The 20,286-nt window shown below is 51.7% G+C and overlaps 1 protein-coding gene across 1 annotated transcript in view; it reads right to left on the bottom strand.

Moving 5' to 3' along the window:
• Positions 1–360: 360 nt before the first annotated feature.
• Positions 361–20,286, bottom strand: part of LOC311321103 (OTU domain-containing protein 7A-like) — a gene marked incomplete at both ends in the record, with an annotated part of 23,094 nt that continues 3,168 nt past the window's right edge. Inside the window, 10 exons of the mRNA XM_084452998.1 lie at positions 361–2,118; positions 2,712–2,796; positions 3,834–3,948; positions 9,728–9,877; positions 10,486–10,613; positions 13,762–13,874; positions 14,889–15,016; positions 15,819–15,920; positions 17,961–18,185; positions 18,349–18,525. Coding sequence (XP_084309124.1) covers positions 361–2,118; positions 2,712–2,796; positions 3,834–3,948; positions 9,728–9,877; positions 10,486–10,613; positions 13,762–13,874; positions 14,889–15,016; positions 15,819–15,920; positions 17,961–18,185; positions 18,349–18,525 — 2,981 coding nt within the window. The remainder of the gene's footprint in view (positions 2,119–2,711; positions 2,797–3,833; positions 3,949–9,727; positions 9,878–10,485; positions 10,614–13,761; positions 13,875–14,888; positions 15,017–15,818; positions 15,921–17,960; positions 18,186–18,348; positions 18,526–20,286) is intronic.

Raw genomic sequence — 20,286 nt, 5'->3', positions numbered from 1 at the left:
TGTTCATTTCTCTCTGTCTGACTCTCACATACAGACTAAAAATACGGCACAGGACATGCTTTTACTCTAGAACAAGTAAAAGGCTTTAATATATTGAATGGGACTGAAAACAAACAAAAAGCAATCTCCGGCCAACGCTGTAAACCATTTCCAGTTGTACTTCCTTCATCGTAAAAGTAAAGGTGTTCATTACTACCAAGAGACAAATAACTGAGGTATTGAGGGGGAGTGGTGAGTCTTCCAACAAGAGTAGAAAAACGGGTCGTTGTGAAAGTATGAGGTACTAAACGCGGAGCGAGCGTGGAGGGGTGTCGCTGACCGTCTTCGTATCTCTAGCTCGATTTGAGTGAGACGTGCGCACTACCCGGGCCTGTGCACCTTGCTCTCCTTCTCCCTGTGTTTCAACTCCTCCCTGTAGCAGTATGAGCAGTAGCTGTCTGTCTCTGGCCTCCCGTAGAAGGAGCAGTTCTCCCTCCTGCAGCGCCTCTGCTGGTAGCCGTACATGGCGATCCCGGAGCCCTGCCCCCTGGTCCTGTCTCGGCTGAGCCAGGCGTTTGGCGAGGAGGAGGGGTCCTCGTCGGCGAACTCCAGGCAGTCCCGGATGTCGCCCGCGTCGAAGCCATTGGTGTAGGTGTGGGACTTGTGTTCTCCGGGCATGCTGTAGGGCAGCGTCTCAGCGTTGGCGTCGGCGCCGCGGACCCCCGAGAGCCGCGCCGGGCTGCAGCTCTGGGAGGAGAGCGAGCGGTTCTGCTGCGGGTACGTGGTGCAGGTCTTCAGGGTGCCCACCACCGTGCCTGTCGCCGCCTCGTAGGGCTCCTCCCTCTGGAAGCCGGAGGAGGATGGCACGCCAACGCCGCGCAGGTGAACCACGCTGTGCCTCTGGACGGGCGGGGTGTGGCTGTAGTGGGCCGGCGCGGGGACGGGCGTGTGCCCGGCGGGTCGCTTAGCACCGTTACCGGGAGAGGAGTAAGGGGCGGGGGCCAGGGGGGGCGGGGCCAGGTGAGAGATTAAGACCGAAGGCGAGGGCGGGGACGCCGTGGAGGTGAGCGAGGCTCCGGGGGGGGGCGACACCGCGGCGGAAGCGGGGCAGTTCCTGCCCTGCAGGGGCTGGGGAAGGGGGGCGTGGCCGGGGTGGTGGCGGGGCGGGACCGGGGAGCAGCGGCTGTCCAGGGGCGGGGGGGAGCTGTCCGACCCCTCCCTCGGGAAGACGCCCTCCTGCTCGGCAGGCTTCTTGGTGGACGCCCCGCCGGCGCCGGGGGGGGCCTTCTTCCTGGCCTCCTGCTCCTGGCTGAAGCGCTCCTGGGCGCTGCTCAGGTAGAAGCCGATCATCTCCTTGTGGAACTGGTGGCGCCGGCTGGTCAGCAGCAGCCCGGCGAAGATGAACTTGCGCTCGCCCTGCATGGCGGCGCGGAGGATGCTGAGGCTTAGCTTGACGTCGGTGCCGTACCTCCAGTCGTCCGGCGGGGGCGGGGCGAGGAGGCTCTTGTCGCTGGCGGAGCTCTTCCCCGCCGCGCCCCTCTCCTCCCGCCTTTCCGCAGGGGGGGAGGAGCCGGCGGGCCTGTTGTCTCCGTCTGCAGGTGAGGGGCTAGTGGCCTTCTCGGAGGAGGAGGTGGAGGCAGAGCCGGCCGAATGGCCCGACTCCTCCTTGCCGCTCCCCTTGCCGTTGTTGTTGGTCTTGGGCTCCTTCTTTCTCGCCTTCTCTCCGTTCTCCCCGGTGCCGCGGCCGGAGGCGGAGCTGGACTTGGTCATCTTGCCATGAACCAGCCCTCCCAGGCCGCCCATGTTCTTTTTCAGCTTGATCCCCAGGGTCTTGCTGAAGCTGCCCAGCCTGTTGGCCACCGAGTCGGCCCGGTTTCTGTCCTTGTCCTTGTCGTCGGTCCGGTTTCTGTCCTTGTCCTTGTCGTCGGTCCGGTTTCTGTCCTTGTCCTTGTCGTCGGTCCGGTTTCTGTCCTTGTCCTTGCGCTGCTTGTCCTTGTCTCTCTCCTTGACGGGCTTTGGGCCGCCGTTGACGTTGGAGTCGCCGCCCAGCGACTCGCGGTCGGAGTCCACGGACTCGGCCAGAGACCGGACGTCTTCACCCGTGGAGGCCGTGGGGGACTCTGGCTGAGCCAGGGGAGCCTGCGACGCGCGCACGCGCACACACGCACGCACGCGCACACACACACACACACACACGCACACACACACACCCACACACAGGATGTGAGAAACAAAAAGACGCCCATCCCGCCTTGCACTCAGCAGTACCCTTTGATTCACAATCATTGCTCGCATCACAACTTGAATGAATATCTAGTGTCGGCCTTTTCTGTCTGTTCCCTACGTAGCCCATCTGTCTCTGCATGCCCAGGGCAGGATTAGAACCCGGATCTCAGTTGCGCCAAGAGACGTCCCCCTTGGAGGAACTGTCGGTGCTCCTTTGAGGAGTGAGTTTCACCAGCTACTCCACATTTCACTTAGTTATAGTTACTCGGTTCTCTCAGTAACCACATTAATTCACTATAAAGCAATTCATACATTTCATGTCTTCACTACTCATGGATAATTGTGAATGTCTGGTGGTAGAACTCACTCTGACAATAAAACAAGTATTTAAATTGTCTGCATTAGATCGAAATACCATCTGTAAACGAGGAAGCAGGACGAGCTGAATTAAATCAATAAAGACAACTAGATTTGAGGCAAACGTACTGTAGAAATAAAGTCGTTACCCTGGTTTCTGACGGAATGCGGATCCAGGTGACGTTCATGTAGTGGTGCAACAGGTTGAGTTTGGCCTCCAGAGAGAGGATGAGGCTGAGACAGCGAGGAAAAACGTTAACGTTACCATTGCTGTCTCACAACCGTTTGGAAAAAACTGGTTGGCTAGCCAACTCATTGACTCAACACTCCTATTGGTACCTATGAGTAGAATAGCAAGAAAGCACACAATGCAAAAGTGTATCTATATTCAACTGTCATTGTACAACCACTTATTGGTGTGGATTACAGTGAGGTCAGATCAAGCACAACCGTATGCACATTACTGTACGTCCAGTACACCTGGCTTTCATTCATATCATATGTTGCTCATTGCTCCATCCCATTCATACCCCAGCCAGCGTGTTCCTGGATTATCTAACCACCTGACTGGCAGGAATGTGAACTAGACACCCTTACATAAACCCCTTCCTGAACCCAGGGGCCAATCCTACCGCTGGCTGACCTGATCCAGTGCCAGGAATGCTGCTTTAAGCCGCCTCACTGGCTGGAGCCATTCCAGGGAAACGCTTGGCCTGACGGGCAGAGCTCACGGCCGGTTCCCTCTTTGAAGTGACCCGAGAGCCTGCAGCCCTGCAGTAACGCTAAACCCCTCACATGCTGTAGTGCAGACGCCGCGCGGATAGACAAGGCCCTGTTAGACCTGCCTACGTCCTCTTCTCCCTCTCTCTCTCTCTTTCTCTCTCTCTGGAAGACTAATGCTCCTCCCTCTCTCTCCATCTCTCTCTCCTTCTCTCTCTTTCTCTCTCCAGCTCTCTGTCTCTCTCTTCTGTTCTCTCTGGAAGACTAATGCGCCTCCCTCTCTCTCCGTCTCTCTCTCTCTCTCTCTCACTCCCTCTCTGTCTCTCTCCCTCTCTCTCTCTCTCTCTGACTCTCTTTCCCTCTCTTCTGTTCTCTCCGGAAGACCAACGCTCCTCTCTCTCTTTGTCTCTGTCTCTCTCTCTCTCTCTCTCTCTCGTTCTCTCCGGAAGACCAACACTCCCCCTCTCTCTCTGTCTTTGTCCAACACTGACCAGGCTGTTGTGACTCATGACAGGGACCCCTGGTCCAGGAGAGGGGCGGGGCCTACTGACCTGGCCAGCTTGGTGTTGTCGTTGTCGTCCCTCCCCCAGTCCCAGTCCCTCCCCGGGTCCACGGAGAAGTGGAGCGCCAGCAGCCTGTGCTCCGAGTCGGTCAGCGGGATGACAGCTGGAACACAGAGAGGTAGGGGAGAGGGGAGAGGATGAGGGCTGCGGTCCGGGATACCGGAACGAGAAGCCATTGTGCCGGTCACGCTCAGGATACGTGTCAATCAAAAACTGTCGCTAAGAACCCCAAAAAAACACACCCGTGGTTTAATGTACACAACCCGGATACCGACGCACAGCTTCAGGCCGTCCTGGAGCGCGAGACACAGCGAGTGGATCTGGAACAAGGCAAGCGCGCAGACCTACATTTCCCAGAGTCAGCCGGTGAAGTATTGTATGCAGAGACCAGTCCAGTCAGTCAGTGAAATGCCGGAGCCTAGAATTATGACCATCTCACCCGTTCATCACCCCCTTCTGGCTCGTGTTGCTGTTCAGTGTTTACGTGGGGGTTGTGGGGGGGGGTAATAGGACGCACACTCGTCAAAGGCAGCAGTAGGTACAATGACGTGGGTACTGCACTGAACTTCCTGTTCTTCCCGCTGGTTCTTCCTCTTCAGATGTTATCTGCGTCTTACCAGCAGGAAGAACATTTCAACACTAATCGCTGAGAAGAGAGAACACCCTTCCCCTGGGGGAGGGGGGGGGTTCTTTTCTACAGTTCCTAATCCGAGTGAGAGAGCTCCATCTCTCCCCTGTGCAGCCTGACTGTTGTCTTTACAGGCAGTGTGGCGAGAGGCTGCTTCCCCCATGACAGCAGGGAGATACAGGCTGTTCCGCAGAGAGGGGACATTCCAGCCCTCTCCGTCAGCTCCAGATGGAGCACGCGGTGTCCGCTCTCCCCTCCTTCCCCGCCTCACGCCTCCCTACTCCTAACACCTTCCTCCTCTTCCTCACACCTTCCTCCCCTCACTGCCAAACAGGCTGCTCTTCTCCAGAGAGAGATGCGGGTACACCTACTAGCCTCCGTGTCGTGGGAATAGCACTAACAATTTGTGTGAGTGTGTATGCGTGTGTGTGTGTGTGTGTGTGTGTGTGTGTGTGCGTGCGTGTGTAAGTGTGTGCATGTGTGTGTGCCTGAGAGAGAGAAGGATGGAGAGAGAGAGAGAGAGAGAGAGAGAGAGAGAGAAAGAGAATGTGACAGTGAGGTTCACATTATGACACCTGCCACCACAGGAAGCCAAGTACCACCAACCATAGCCACACCCATAGTGTACTGTCATCTCTCATCTTGGTACTGTAGCGTGCGTAGCCGGTTGCTACATTAAGCACCGCTAGACCAGTCGCATACCGCTGTCCCTATCACAGCGCAAACCAGTTCCACCGCCAGCTCGCTCCTCACTGCACTGATGAATTAAGCTGGTCTGGGAATCTGACATCCATGCCCAGAGGTGCCTTTAGGTCACGCCTGTGAATTCAAATGCGCTTTGTACCACAGTTCTAAAAAATATTTTTGTTAAAATAAAATAAAGAAAGAAAGGTATCCAGATCGAGTCTGGCCACGCAGTCCAATGGGGCTGCCAAGCCAAGAGGGAAGTACGGGCGCAGCACACTGAATTCTGGGAAAATGGGGTATTGGACAGAGTGGGAGGTCCCCTTACACAACTGGCTTATTTAGCTCTGAACAAACGCACACACACACACACACACACTTACACACACAAACACAGAGTCAGTTCCCAGCCGGGTCAGGCACCGGGCAGCGGGGGTCTGTGGGGGCCTGGTCCTGGCTCCCACGATGCAGCTGTCCCTCCCCTCCTCGTCTGTCCATCCAAAGTGCTGCGTGTGCTGCCGTGGGGTCTGGTCCCGTTCCAAACGTCCAGGGCTGCCAAGTCAGCACCGGGGGACCGAGGTGTAATGTATTTACTATTCTTACTGGCAGGCTCGGGGATCCTGTCCTGGAATAACCTCCGCTCACAGAGCATACACATGGGGGTGACATCACCTCGGCAGAACGCGAGCAGTGCAGCAATATGCGACTCTGCCAGCCTTTTTGGACTGGGAGGGGGGGGTTTGGGATTTCTGGGTCTGACCTGTCCTGGGGTAGTGTTGCTGGAGGTTACAGGACTTCTTGTAACGGCTTTCCTGTTCCTACTGACGGCCTGGAAACACATTAGATGGTCGGCATTAACTGATCTTCCAGCTGTGTCAGGGGTGGGAGGAGGTTCTTTCTTGAGGTTGTCTCTCTAGTTTCATGCACTGCTAAGCATTCTTTCTACCGTGGTCCTCTGGACAAATAACATTTTTGTGGGATCATGATCGTCCAGCAAAAGCAAACACGCTCTGCATAATCCAAACGGTGTGTTTTACAATGATTAAAAAGTGTTCAGTGACAATCCATATGTACTTCTGTGAGAGCAGGACTGAACTGCTTGTGATTCTCTGTAGTTCACTCCCCCTGGTGGATAAACACACTTCCAGCTCCACCCAACCAAACCACTCCAATGTTTTCTGTAATGCTGCTCAGGAACAATTTGTGCTGGATTATGAACAAATCTGAATTCCAGACATTGGCCTCTCTCCACACAGCTGTTCGTTTAAAGGCCCTGTTTCACCACGATAAACTACAATCATGGATACAAATACACTTGTTTTGAGCAGCAACATGGTACTGTAGACATCAACTTGCTGAGAACCACATTTGACACCACATAAAAGCCACATAAAACAAAACACAAGTACTCACACTAAAACCCTCACAAGCTATCGAATGACCACCTTGATACCATTATGTTGATTACGATTTCAATAGACTGGATTTCTTATACTTTGCAATAAAACTTTATACAGCCATAATAACAATGGTGTGTGGGATAGCTATAACGTGTTGTGTTGGTGGTAGTTGGTCATCTAATTTAAAGGAATAGTTAAAACTTCAACGTCGATATTATGCCAAATACATCCAGGAGGTATTTGATACTGGAGACACAGCCAGAAATAACTCTTGCCGCCGGGCTGGGCCGGGCCCTCTCATAGCGCTTTACCACAAGAGTAAAATCAAACACACACTTCATGAAAATGGCTGCCGCTGTCTACTTAAGTCCTACTCATTAACACACAGCATGGCTCTGCTAGCAGCGGACGACTACAGTCTGACAAGTTCACTCATCAAAGAACAAATTGCTGCTTCTATGAGGCGATCAGAAAATCAAAAGAAGTCCAAATAAACACCTCACTTCCATCTTTTTAACGCCTGGTTCTGGCAGCCAGGCGGTGCTTTCAGCGGGGACGCCATCAAACCGGCCACAGCCGAGCAAACAAACTATAAAAGGGCTGGTGGCGTGAGGTGTCAGTTTGATTTAGGCTCGGGTTACTGGGAGGGGGCGAGCCTGCTCTTTCTCAGAGGGGAAGCTGAAGAAAGAGCCAGTATTCCAGCACCGGAACACATGTTGCACATGGCCACCAGGACACACGTGGGCAGGCCCGGGGGGGGAAACGGGTTTGAGGGAGACGATCTGCCCTCCAGGCGGAGAGGGGTATGTGGTGTGCTGGGGCCCCTGGGCAGGCCTGGACGCTGCCCATATGTGGTGATGTGGTGGTGGTGAGACTCGGACTGCTCTGCCCTAATTAGCAGTCGCTGACTGGGACTGTCTGACTGTCTGTCTGTCTGTCCGTCCGTCTGGCTGGCACTTGTTCAGACTACAGTGGTGAGCCAGACTAGGAACAGGAGTAGGGCTGGTCTGTGTTGGAGTCTGAGGCTGGGGTGGTCTGTGTTGGGGGGTAGGGGTGGTCTCTGTAGGTGGCTGGGGAGGTTTTTTATTTGGGGTCTGGGGTAGGGGTGGTCTGTGTTGGTAGTCTGGGGCAGGGTTGGTTGTAGGCTGTGGTAGGGGTGGTCTGTGTTGGGGCCTGGGGCAGGGGTGGTCTGTGTTGAGGTCTGGGTTAGGGCTGGTGTGTGTTGGGGCCTGGGCTAGGGGTGGTCTGTGTTGGGACCTGGGCTAGGGGTGGTCTGTGTTGGGGGATAATCGTGGTGTGTGTTGGGGGCCAGTAGCGGTCACCCAACTATTGATTATAGGAGCAATGTTCCCATATCCGTATACCAATTACGTCTATGTGGTGTATAGAAGTACGCCATGATATTAATGAGCTGCTTCATGTGTTCATGTCTCTATGAGTCATGTGGTAGCTTTGATAATCTTCATTCATCTTCATTAATCTGGAATGAGCTTGGGTCCCCAGACCTCAATATAGCCCACTCCTTTCACAGCCCCCAACACAGACCACCCCCAGCCCCAGCCCCCAAAACAGACCACCCCCAGCCCCAGCCCCCAACACAGACCACCCCCAGCCCCCAACACACACCAGCCCCAGCCCCAGCCCCCAACACAGACCACCCCCAGCCCCCAACACAGACCACCCCCAGCCCCAGCCCCAGCCCCCAAAACAGACCACCCCCAGCCCCAGCCCCCAACACAGACCACCCCCAGCCCCCAACACAGACCACCCCCAGCCCCAGCCACCAACACAGACCACCCCCAGCCCCCAACACAGACCAGCCCCAGCCCCCAACACAGACCACCCCCAGCCCCCAACACAGTACACAGGGTACATCCTGTTCCTCTCTGTGGCCACATGGCCCAGCAGAGTCTTTGAGCATGAGCACCCCCTGCTGGACAGAAGCACCCCCCCTCCCATCTCCTCCTCAGCGTGCCTCACAGTAAAACTACCCAATAAAACTGCTATCACTGAACAATTATGGGGCCTGGAGTTCCTAGGCTTTGATGTGCTGCTGGCTTTATAGAAATGACTTCAGTACAGTAAATGACAGGTTAGTAATCACATCTGTCAGCAAGGCTGCTGTGTCTGCTCTGGTCTGCTGCAGCAGTCTACCCCAGGCACTAATGACCGGGTTGGTGTCTACATGCCCAGAATAGCGAGAGAGGGAGAGAGGGAGAGGGACAGACAGAGACACAGAGAGAGACAGACAGGGGGGGGGGGGGGGAGAGAGAGAGAGAGAGAGACAGACAGAGACAGGGAGAGAGAGAGAGAGAGAGAGAGAGAGAGAGAGAGGGAGTTGGCTGTCTGCCCTCACCCATGACACGTCTGTTCCGCTGTCTGAAGCAGATACAGGAGTGCTGTGACTACCAAGGGACGGTTGTCAAGGAGATCCAGTCTATTTGTCAGTCAAAAGGAACTCCTTGTGGGATCACGTTGTGACCTGGAGTGTCTGTTAGAGGCCTCTCCAGTGTGAGGGTCACAGGTGTTCAAGTGTCCAACAAATGAGACTGAGACTGACAGTAGAGGTCACTTATTTGTAGTTTTGTAGAGAGAGAGAGAGAGAGAGACAGAGAGAGCGAGAGAGATAGAGTGAGAAAGAGACAGAGAGAGAGAGAAACAGAGAGAGCGGGACAGAGAGAGAGAGAGGGAGAGAGAGAGACAGAGAGAGAGAGACAGTCCACTCTCAATCTCCTGCTCTGGCCACTGCCCGGCTCCTGGTGTCTGATGGACTAACTTTAATAATGGATCGCAGGTGATTAGACAGACTGGACTCATGCATTATTCAGGTGGGAAGACAGGTGGCTTGTCTCCCTCTCTGTCACTCGTAGCGTCCTCTGAGTGACCAGCGAAGGGTAGAGCACCCCGCGCCACTGCGGCTGACATCTTGGATTTTCAAAGCCGTTCAGAAGAATCCCTTACATTGTTGTCCCTTTGATGAGAAAGAACCTCAGACTGCAGCTCCATCAGACTCTACTGTCTCGAAACGATCACCACCCATCCCCCGTCCCCCCCACACACACACACTGAGCACCGTGCCTCTGTCACCGCTTGTCACGAATGACCTCCGACCTCTGCCCCCCCCCCACGTCAGAGGTAACCGATGATGTCATGGCGGCGGTCTAGCGTACCTTGCTCACGCTGCTGGTCTCTCTGCTCCATGGAGACCAGGGCGGAGAAGTGGGCGTGGTCGTAGGCCAGCACCAGGGGCGAGCAGTGGCAGCACGCGGGGGGCACCTCCAGGGGCAGGTACAGACCTCCGAACGGGATGGGGGCGAACGCTGGAGGACAGGACATTCAGACGGTCAGCACAGTACCAGCACTGCTGTCCCAAACACAGGCAGGGCGGAGCCAATGAGCGTCCGCCGGGGAGAGAGAGAGAGAGAGAGAGAGAGAGAGAGAGAAAGAGAGAGAGTGACAGAGAGAGAGTGAGAAAGAGTGAGAGAGAAAGAGAGAAAGGCAGAGAGAGAGAAGGGGACAGAGAGAGACGGAGAGAGAGAGATAAAGGAAGAGAGACAGAAAGGGAGAGAGAGACAGAGAGCCTTACAAAACACTAAACAGCACCCACAGAGAGAGAGAGAGAGAGAGAGAGAGAGAGAGAGAGAGAGACTTTTGATGCTCTTTAATGAAACATCCTTACAAAAAACTAAGCAACCACCACTTCAACACCCCACAGGAAATAAAAAACAAAAACCAAGCCCACTACAACCAAAACCAACAAATAACAGAAACTAAAAGCAAACAATAACTCATAACAAAACCAGGAGGGTCCAATCATAATCCATCCAGACTATTTTCCAAACTCCACAATCAGGGAAAGTGGAAGGATAGAAAGAGAGAGAGAGAGAGAGAGAGAGAGAGAGAGAGAGAGAGAGAGAGAGAGACCTACCCTCCCCTCCTGAGTCTCGGAGCACAGTGTCGGCCACCACCACGATGGGTCTGCGCAGGACGTGGGCCAGAACGAACACATGGAACTCCTCCAGGCTCTCATACACCGGGTCCTCCGAGCCGTCCACCCTGGGGACCAGAACCGGACCAATCAGACCCGCACACACCTTACACACACATCCTACACACACAATCAATCAATCAATCAATCAATCAATCAATCAATCAATCAATCAATCAAAGCTTTATTTGTATAGCGCATTTCATACCCAGAGACAACACAATGCGCTTTACAGAGAACAAGGGAGGTGGGCATACGACCCACTCTCTACATATTCCAGAGGGAAGCAAAAAAACAGTAATCACCCGGGGGCCAGATAAGTGAGCTGTAAAAATTCTTCCCTGACCCCTCTCAACAAGGCGATCGAGCAAGCTCCTGGAGTATGTTTGTCTACCGGCTAAGAACATTTATAAAGCAACACACATCCTACACGTATCCTGCACACACCCTACACACACACCCTACACACACATCCTACACACACATCCTACACACACATCCTACACACATCCTGCACCCACCCTACACACACACCCTACACACACATACTACACATACATCCGACACACATCTTGCACACACCCTACACACACACCCTAAACACATCCTACACGTACACACACCCTACATACACCCTTCACACACCCTACACGTACACACACCCTACACACACCCTACACACATTACACACACCCTACACCTACACACACATCACACACATTACACACACCCTACACACACCCCCTACACACACCCCCTACACCTACACAAACCCTACACCTACACAAACCCTAAACCTACACACACCCTACAGACCCTACACACATTACACACACCCTACACCTACACACACTCTGCACACATTACACACACCCTACACACACCCTACACCTACATACACTCTACACCTACACACAACCTGCACACATTAAACACACCCGACACACACACCACACAAACCCTACACACATCCTACACACACAACACACATTACACACCCCCTACAAACATCCTACACACATCCTACACCTCCACACAACCTGCACACATTACATACACCCCACACACCCCCAACACACCCTATACACACTAAACACATTCTACACACAACACCCTACACACACTCTACATGCACTCTACACACCCTACACACACCCTGCACACACCCTACACCTACACACACACTACACACACTCTACACACACCCTACACACACCCTGCACACACCCTACACCTACACACATTACACACAACCTAGACCTCCTTGCTCTAAGGCGACATTGATAAGTACTGCGCCACGCACCGCACATGAGCGATTTTGGGGTTCAGTGTCTTGCTCAAGGACACTTCAGCACACATCAGGAGCTGGGATCGAACTGGGGACCTTCCAATCCCCAACCGGACGCTCTACCTCGGCCAGACTGATCTGCAGTGTAGCTGTCTCAGAAGTTGATCTCTCTGTGTGGTATTTAATTGCTTCATGTTTTTGTAATGATTCAATAATATGAAGTTAAAATGTGTCTATTATACTCCAAAGTGAAATATTTCAGTTAAAAGTTATATACCATCTTATGCAGTTTTATTGTAGATCAGAGCGTAATTGGTCATGTGACCCGAGTTAAACTAATCGCATTATGGTTCAGAACGTACCATTGTAGAGAAAAGAAGACAGTCCTTGTAAAGCTGCAGAAAAATTATTATTCTACATAATATACGATATGGACAACGTGATACTTAGTGTGATTCGATTTGATTATGTGATACTGTGATAGTGTGATTCTATTTGATTCTGTGATACTGTGATAGTATGTTCGGCCTTGCTCAACAATGGACGCTAGTTTGACCTGATGACTTAAACAAACCTATTATGTCTCTTTTTATTTCTTTTAGTTTTCACAGTGTCTGGTCTGATGCCTGACCATCATTCAACTGGATCTTTGTAGCGACATGCGGAGTGAAACTGAATGTGAGCTCGCTAGATCAGGATGGTCTCACGAGGCTACAGTCAAAGTACCTGGCAGCTTCACTGACTAGGCTGGATGTGGTGAACTAGGCCGCCATGACAGGGAAAGAACGATGATCACATTTTTCCTCAGACAGACGTACGTCCAGTGATCATTCAATTGAAAGAAGGATCTGTTCTAACTGCTTATTCAGGAACTTTGCAGAAAGGTTCTCAGAACAACCCACAGACAAGTTCCTGTTGAGTGGGGCTTTTCTCTATGGAAATAAACAGCTGTAGTTTCACTATCACATTCATTCTTATTCAGTCTAATATCATACAACGAGGCCTGGGAATTGCACTGTGTTGGTGTATGTGTCTGTCTGTGTGTGTGTGTGTGTGTGTGTGTGTATGTGTGTGTGTGTGTGTGTGTGTGTGTGCATGCGTGCGTGTGTGTCGGTGTGTTGGTGTGTGTGTGTGTGTGTGTGTCGGTGTCTGTGTCTGTGTCGGCGTGTGTGTGTGTCACTCCAGTGGAGATGGAAACTGTGAAAACCACTCAGCCTTATCTAAGGAGGAAACCACAGAAGTTGCAGTTTCTACTGTACCCTTGTGACCTATCATAAACCTTCTCTCTCTCTCTCTCTCTCTCTCTCTCTCTCACACACACACTTATGAAACAGCCTGCACTGTCAATGTCCAGTAGGTGGCAGTGTTTCACAACCATTCTATAGCGCACAAGCACGCACACACACACACAACCGGTGTCTGGTGAAGAGGCTGGGTTCTCCGTAACAGAGCAATCACCTTGAAAAGGTCAGGGTTTTAATTATCCGTCCGATCCGTAGTGTTGTGCTAATGCTGCCCTGTAGCCCCAGGGGGCCGGGGCTGTGTGTGTCAGGACAGGCTGAGACGCTTGACAGGTAGCCTGGCCAAGGCTATTGATCATGGTCACACTCTGGAGACTCCCCTCAACTCTCTTTTAAAGGGGCGGTGTGCTATTTTGGACATTTAGCCCTGTTTGTGGTCTCTCTACCATGAGCCTGAAACATAGAGGCAATCATTTCACTGATCATTCCAGTATTGAGCTAGCCGCAGTTCTTATGCAGGCTTTCACCAAACTACAATGGAAGTCAATGGGGCAGTGTGTGTGTGTGTGCGTGTGTAGGTGTGTTTGTGCGTGTGTAGGCGTGTATGCATGTGTGTGTGTGTGTGTGTGTGTGTGTGTGTGTGTATATGTGTGTTTCGTGTGTGTGTGTGTGTGTTGGGAGACTCACCCTCCGCTGGTGTTTGTGTTCTTACTGAGGTGTGTGCGGGGCTCGCTGGACGCCAGCTTCAGCAGCTCGCTCCACTCTCTCTCCCACTCCTCCTCTGTGTACACCAGCCCTGACTGCACACACACACACACACACACACACACACACACCCACACACACACAAACACACACACACAAATAACACACACACACACACACAAACAACACACACACACACATATATACACACAAACACAAACACACAAACAACACACACACACACATACACACACACATACAAATACCACACAAACACACACACACACGCACAAACACAACACACGCACACAGGAGATCTGATGAGCACATGTAGATTGGAGTCTTCGCCCCCACATGCCGAGATGGAAACACTTCTCCACATGCCAGGAAACCCACACGCGTGAACATGTATTATTCAACTTCTGTCCATCTCCATCTTTCAGCTGGAGGAGGCTGTTTGACACAGCCGCCCGCCCACATACATGCAGTCACACCTGTAGTCCCTACATAACCACGTGAGCTCGTCCTCGCTTGACCCCGCTCTAGCAGGGAGATTTATCCTGAAGCTGCTAGATGGCTTAATCTATGGAATATCAGGAGCCACTACAGTGGAGGATTTGTCAGTATTACTAGTAGAGCCGCATCCGACCATCTACCGATATTTCTACGTATTAGGAGATTAAATGATGAGATCAGTTTTTCCTCATTAATCCATAACCCTACATTCCTGCAGATGAAATACCCGTCATAGGAGATACGAGGGTCACAAAAGGGTCACAATACGTAATACAGCCGTAACCCTACACTGCAAACCGTCTTGCTTAGTGAGTGACTGGTTATGTTATACACTGGTTATACATGTGTAACCGAGTGAATCAGAGTCCTGTGAGTCCTTGAGTAGGTAGCGAGTTGTTGGTTAAACTCACTCCCCCAGTATAAACACCGTCCACCAAATACCTTTTGATCTAGCTTTTCATCTGCATAGCTGGTTCAAACAGTGTCTATCCCGCGGGAGACCCAGGTTCGAATCCCAACCAGGGCATGACGAAATGCACGGGTTACACATGGTAGTCAGCGTGGTGTGTGGATGAGTGGGGTTGACCTCTGACCTCCTTGTTCTGCTGGGTCTGCTGCCACCTCCATCGTCTCCTCAGAGCCTCGCTCTCCGAGCCGCTCTCCATGGTGGAAAATAGAGACTTCCTCAACACCAGGTCTCTGTCATGGAAGCCCCACATCCCTGGAGAGCACGCACACACACACACACGCACACACACACGTGCACACGCACATCATCAGAGTTCAGGATATCCCCAAAACTCGCCAAAGTAGGCCCCTGCACACCGACGCCGTCATGAATGAAACACACGAACACATCAACAACCACAGAGTACAGTAGTACTGACCGTTAAAGAGGACAGCTTTTCATCACCTTAGAGTTCTTTCATCCTCTGTCAGTGTAGATTATATGAAATCTGATGGATTTCCTTTCTGTTCTGGCACTTCACACACAAGGGACCCTCAGACCAGCCAGCCAGCCAGCCAGCCAGTCAGTCAGTCAGTCAGTCAGTCAGTTAGTCAGTCAGTCAGTCAGTCAGTCAGTCAGTCAGTCAGACAGACAGACAGACTCAATAATAACAATTAAACAAGACCAAGAGAAGGAGTTAGTCTGTCAAGGCATCTCCCGCCCACAATAATTTGTTAGAGATAGGGGGAATGTCTGACTGATACAGAGAGAAACAGAATGTGAGCTCGGTAGATCAGGATGGTCTCACAAGGCTACAGTCAAAGTACCTGGCAGCTTCACAGACTAGGCTAGCTGTGGTAAACTAGGCTGCCATGATGGGGAAAGAAAACAGAGAATGATCATATTCTTCACATTTTTCATTTGTCAGTCAGCCAGTCACTGAGTCAGTCAGTTAGTAAGTCTCTGTCTGTCTATCTGCCTGCCTGTCTGTACCCTTGTGACCTATCATAAACCCTCACACTCACACTCTCACTCTCTCTCTCTCGCTCTCTCTCTCTCTCTCTCTCTCTCTCACCTAGCGAGGCCGCGTGAAGCAGACAGTTCCCGTCCCCTGTGGTTGCCAGAGGAAGCAGCTTCTTACAGCCGCTACACATGGTAGACCACCAGTTCAGACGACCTGCACACACACACACACACACACACACACACACACACACACACACACACACACACACACACACACACACACACACACACACACACACACACACACACACACACACACACACACATACACACACAGAACAAACACGATTACATTCACTTGTGAGGGTAAGTAAGTAGGTAGCCTTGAGAACCCAATGGTTCTCGAGACTAGTGGCCCATAGGGCACGATCTCCTGATTCCTTAGCGTGAGGCAGCTTGATGTACAAATACACCCCCTGGACATGACACTAGTATGTCACAGGGACTTCCCCCAATCCAACCCTTGATGCTGAGTGCCAAGCAGGGAGGCATCAGGTACCATTTTTTCTATAGTCTTTGGTATGACTCGGCCGGAGATTGAACCCCCAACCTGCCAATCTCAGGGTGGACACTCTAACCACAAGGTGTTAGTAACTACTGAGCTGGTTACTTCTGAGACACAACTCACTAAACAAGTTAGTTACCACTTTTCAGCGTTTAAATCGACATGCTGCTGGTGGACCGAGGTACCACAGGGAGACTGGGAAAGAACGTTGTCCCCTGGCAGTGCACATTTAATGAATCTGAAGGACTCATATTCAAGTGATATCAGTCTCTACAGTAGTTAAGCCTCATTACGAGAGAGCGTTCTAAAAACGAACCCAGAGAGAACAATCATGCGAACAACATACTGGAATTCACCTTCTGAGCCATTTGATGTAAAAAGGCTGGAGACCAGAGGGGGGGGCTACTGAGAAGGCCCAGCTCTGGCACATGCTCACACCCACGTCCAAGAAGACAGCAGTTCTCCTACTGCAGCTTTAGCACCATGACCTTTAACCCCTCCCCCCCCCCCCACACACATACACTACTCTAACAGAGCTGTGAGCCGCACTCTCCTCTTTCCTCCTCTCTTCTCCCCTCCCCTCCTCCCCTCCATCTCTCCCCTCCCCTGTCTTCTCCTCTCGTCTGCCCTCTCCGCTCATCCCCTCTCCTCCCCCCTTCCCTGCCTCCGGGCCTGCCCTTCCTCTGTCTGTGTTTCAGAGGGAGAGAGCGAGCTGAGAGGCCCCTCTGTTGCCCTGGGCCCTGTGCTGTGAAGCCTCACTGATCTGGAGTCCTCATCCCTGGGCTGAACTGAGGCAGTGACAGCCAGCCCAGAGAATCTAGCTGCTAGATGGATCTGCCCATCGGCAACACGGTTTTGGTGCTCTTAGGCGCTGTTAACGCCACAATACTGGAGCTCTTCAACTCTTTTGGAAATATTTGAACACTGAAGCCCTCACATACAGAATGCATGCTATTTTAACTGCAATATATGATCCATCTCCTTATTTCATAATGCTAATTAGTTGCAGGTGTTCCCTGCACAAGCTAGAACTACAGCATGTAACGTTGATTGATATTTTATGCAACACCCGAGTAAGCTGTAACTCATGATACACCTGGCTGTGTTACTATTATTACAGTAGAATCTCAGAGATCCAAAATGGACAGTCAACCGAAAGGGTGTCCAAACCAGAAGTTTAACATTTTATTATCAGAATGACTCTCGTTCCCGATGGGTTCAGATCTCTGAGGTTCTACTGTAGGTTCAGCCTGACCCATCGATCTCTGAGGTTCTACTGTAGGTTCAGCCTGACCCATCCATCTCTGAGGTTCTACTGTAGTTTCAGCCTGACCCATCCATCTCTGAGGTTCTACTGTAGTTTCAGCCTGACCCATCCATCTCTGAGGTTCTACTGTAGGTTCAGCCTGACCCATCCATCTCTGAGATTCTACTGTAGTTTCAGCCTGACCCATCCATCTCTGAGGTTCTACTGTAGTTTCAGCCTGACCCATCCATCTGTGAGGTTCTACTGTAGGTTCAGCCTGACCCATCCATCTCTGAGGTTCTACTGTAGTTTCAGCCTGACCCATCCATCCATCTCTGAGGTTCTACTGTAGTTTCAGCCTGACCCATCCATCTGTGAGGTTCTACTGTAGTTTCAACCAATCCCGTGGACGCTACTGAGCGCGGCGACGAGCGACTGACCGGACTGCTCCAGGGCCGTCATGGTGGCCTGCTCGATGAGATCCCGCTCCACAAAGCTCCTGAAGTCCTCGCTGTAGACGCTGAGGTCGGGCAGCTGAAAGGTGTAGACGGGCATCTCCAGGGGGAACTGCTCGCTGCTCGCAGCGCGCTCGCCGGCCACGCGGAGGCGCGCCAGGGACACGATGGCCGAGCTGGCGTAAGAGATCCCCCGGGACAGGCGCTTCTCTGGGAGACGAGAGGGGCGGAGCGACAGCCATTACGACACTAACACACACACACACACACACTCACAGGAGCACAGCCAGAGCGGCAAAGGTGGGATCTAGAGTGAGCAGAGGTGTCTAGTGGCCGTAGGGTTGGGGGGGAAGGGGGTGGTTGTTGCAGCTACCCTGGGCATTGTCTTCCTGCTTCTGCCCGTCGGTCTGCCCGGCGCGGGCGGGCGCGTGGAGTTCCGGCGCCGGCGTGTGGTAGTGGTCCTCGTTGAAGGCCTGCGGCAGGCTGGCGGTGTGCACCTGGCGGAGCTGCTCGTAGTCGCTCAGAGCTGCGCTCAGGTCCCAGTTTTTACCTGCGACAACAACAGCACAAAGTATGCGTACAGGAGTCAGGTGTTCTGGTGACCTGCACATCACAATAACATTTCCATGTAGCGTCGTTGCGTTACACATGAGCTAAATGAAAAGCGGCCCGTACACTGGTCTGGGAGGAGAGGAGAGGAGTGGAAGATTGTTATGACGCTGTGAGGCAGATCTAATAATAGAAGGTGACAGCCACACACACACACACACACACACACGCAAGTCTCCGATCTCATTATGTATATCTATGGGAGCTGTTGAACTGAAACATCTCTCTACACACCATCCTAATGAACTGAAACCCGCCCCCACAAACAATCCACACAATCACGAAATACTGTACACACACAAACACCATCTCCGCAAACCTGTGCAATCACAAAATAAATACCCAAACACTGTCTGCACAAACCACATAATCCTAAAATACACAAACACCATCTCCAAAAACCACGCAATCATAAAATACACACACAAAAAGGTTTAGAGAACCAAGAGGTCAGCTGAGAATCTTACTCTCAATGTTGATGTTGTGTGTGTGTGTGTGTTTGTGTGTGTGCGCGTGTGTGACTGAACTCGTATAGCGCTTTTATCCAAAGCGCTTTAAAATGGCCTCTCCTTCACCCATTCACACACCAATGGCGGCAGCTGTCATGCAAGGTGCTAGCCTGCTCATTGGGAGTGATTAGAGGTTCAGTGTCTTGCTCAAGGACACTTTGACATGTGGACAGGAGTAGCCGGCCCTACGATCATTGGACGATCCAGTCTACCTCCTGAGCCACAGCCACCCCTTGTGTGTGTGTGTGTGTGTGTGTGTGTGTCTTTGTGTGTACGTATGCGTGCATGCTTTAGTGTGTGATGTTGCATACTTTAATAATAAATAATTTACCTCCTCCACCAGAAGCCAAGAGAAAGATGCCACTTCCCCTGCCTCCCAGGCAGTCTGGTCAGTCTGGCAGCGCAAATCACCCCTGAACACATCAGTCAATGCTAATCTGATTTCTCTGTATGGATCTAAACATCCAGCGCAGCTCAGATCTGTAATACATTTCAGGGTTTGATGGCATGATGGCCAATCAGCACCTAATGCCCTGTCTGGACAACTCACTGCAAGCATTAGCCCTCCATCAATGCAGACCAATGTACAATACTGAGCCACCATGTCTGGCGACCTCCTCCATTATAAATTATTAGTTCTTGTACATACAGTACTGTGCAAAATTGTTCAATAAATCCAGCATTCATTTAGTATTTACATTACAGGCTGCTTGGAACATTTATTGGAAAATAAAAAAATAAAAATAAAATAAACCTGATTTAAACTCAATATGGAAATGTGGATTTGTGATTTTTTGTCACATCTCAAAAAATGAGATTCTATTCCTCACGTCCGCCGAGGACAGTTTGAGCTAGTTAGTCATGCACAGGCACTCATCTAAACACTGTTTTATTTTTTCTTTCCTCTGGAATATGTAGGCGTGGGACCTATGCCCATCCCCCCATTGCTCTCTGTAAAGCGCATTGTGTTGCCTCTGTGTATGAAATGCGCGATTCAAATAACGTTTGATTTGATTTGATCATGACTTGTGGTCGAAGGCCATGAGGAGTCAATACTAAGCGCATCAGGGCTTCTATGTTAACCCATTTCCTCTCAATAAACGGTCCTACGCCCAATACAGAGAGCTTCCAACAACTCCAGCTGAGAACCTCAGTCTTTGTGCTGGCATAGTTCGTTGGACCCTGTGAGCATC

Source organism: Borostomias antarcticus, assembly GCF_949987555.1.
Source record: "Borostomias antarcticus genome assembly, chromosome: 18".
Classification (NCBI taxonomy): Eukaryota; Metazoa; Chordata; class Actinopteri; order Stomiiformes; family Stomiidae; genus Borostomias; species Borostomias antarcticus.
The sequence above is the reverse complement of the archived record's forward strand: the minus strand, read 5'-3'. Positions and strand labels throughout refer to the sequence as shown.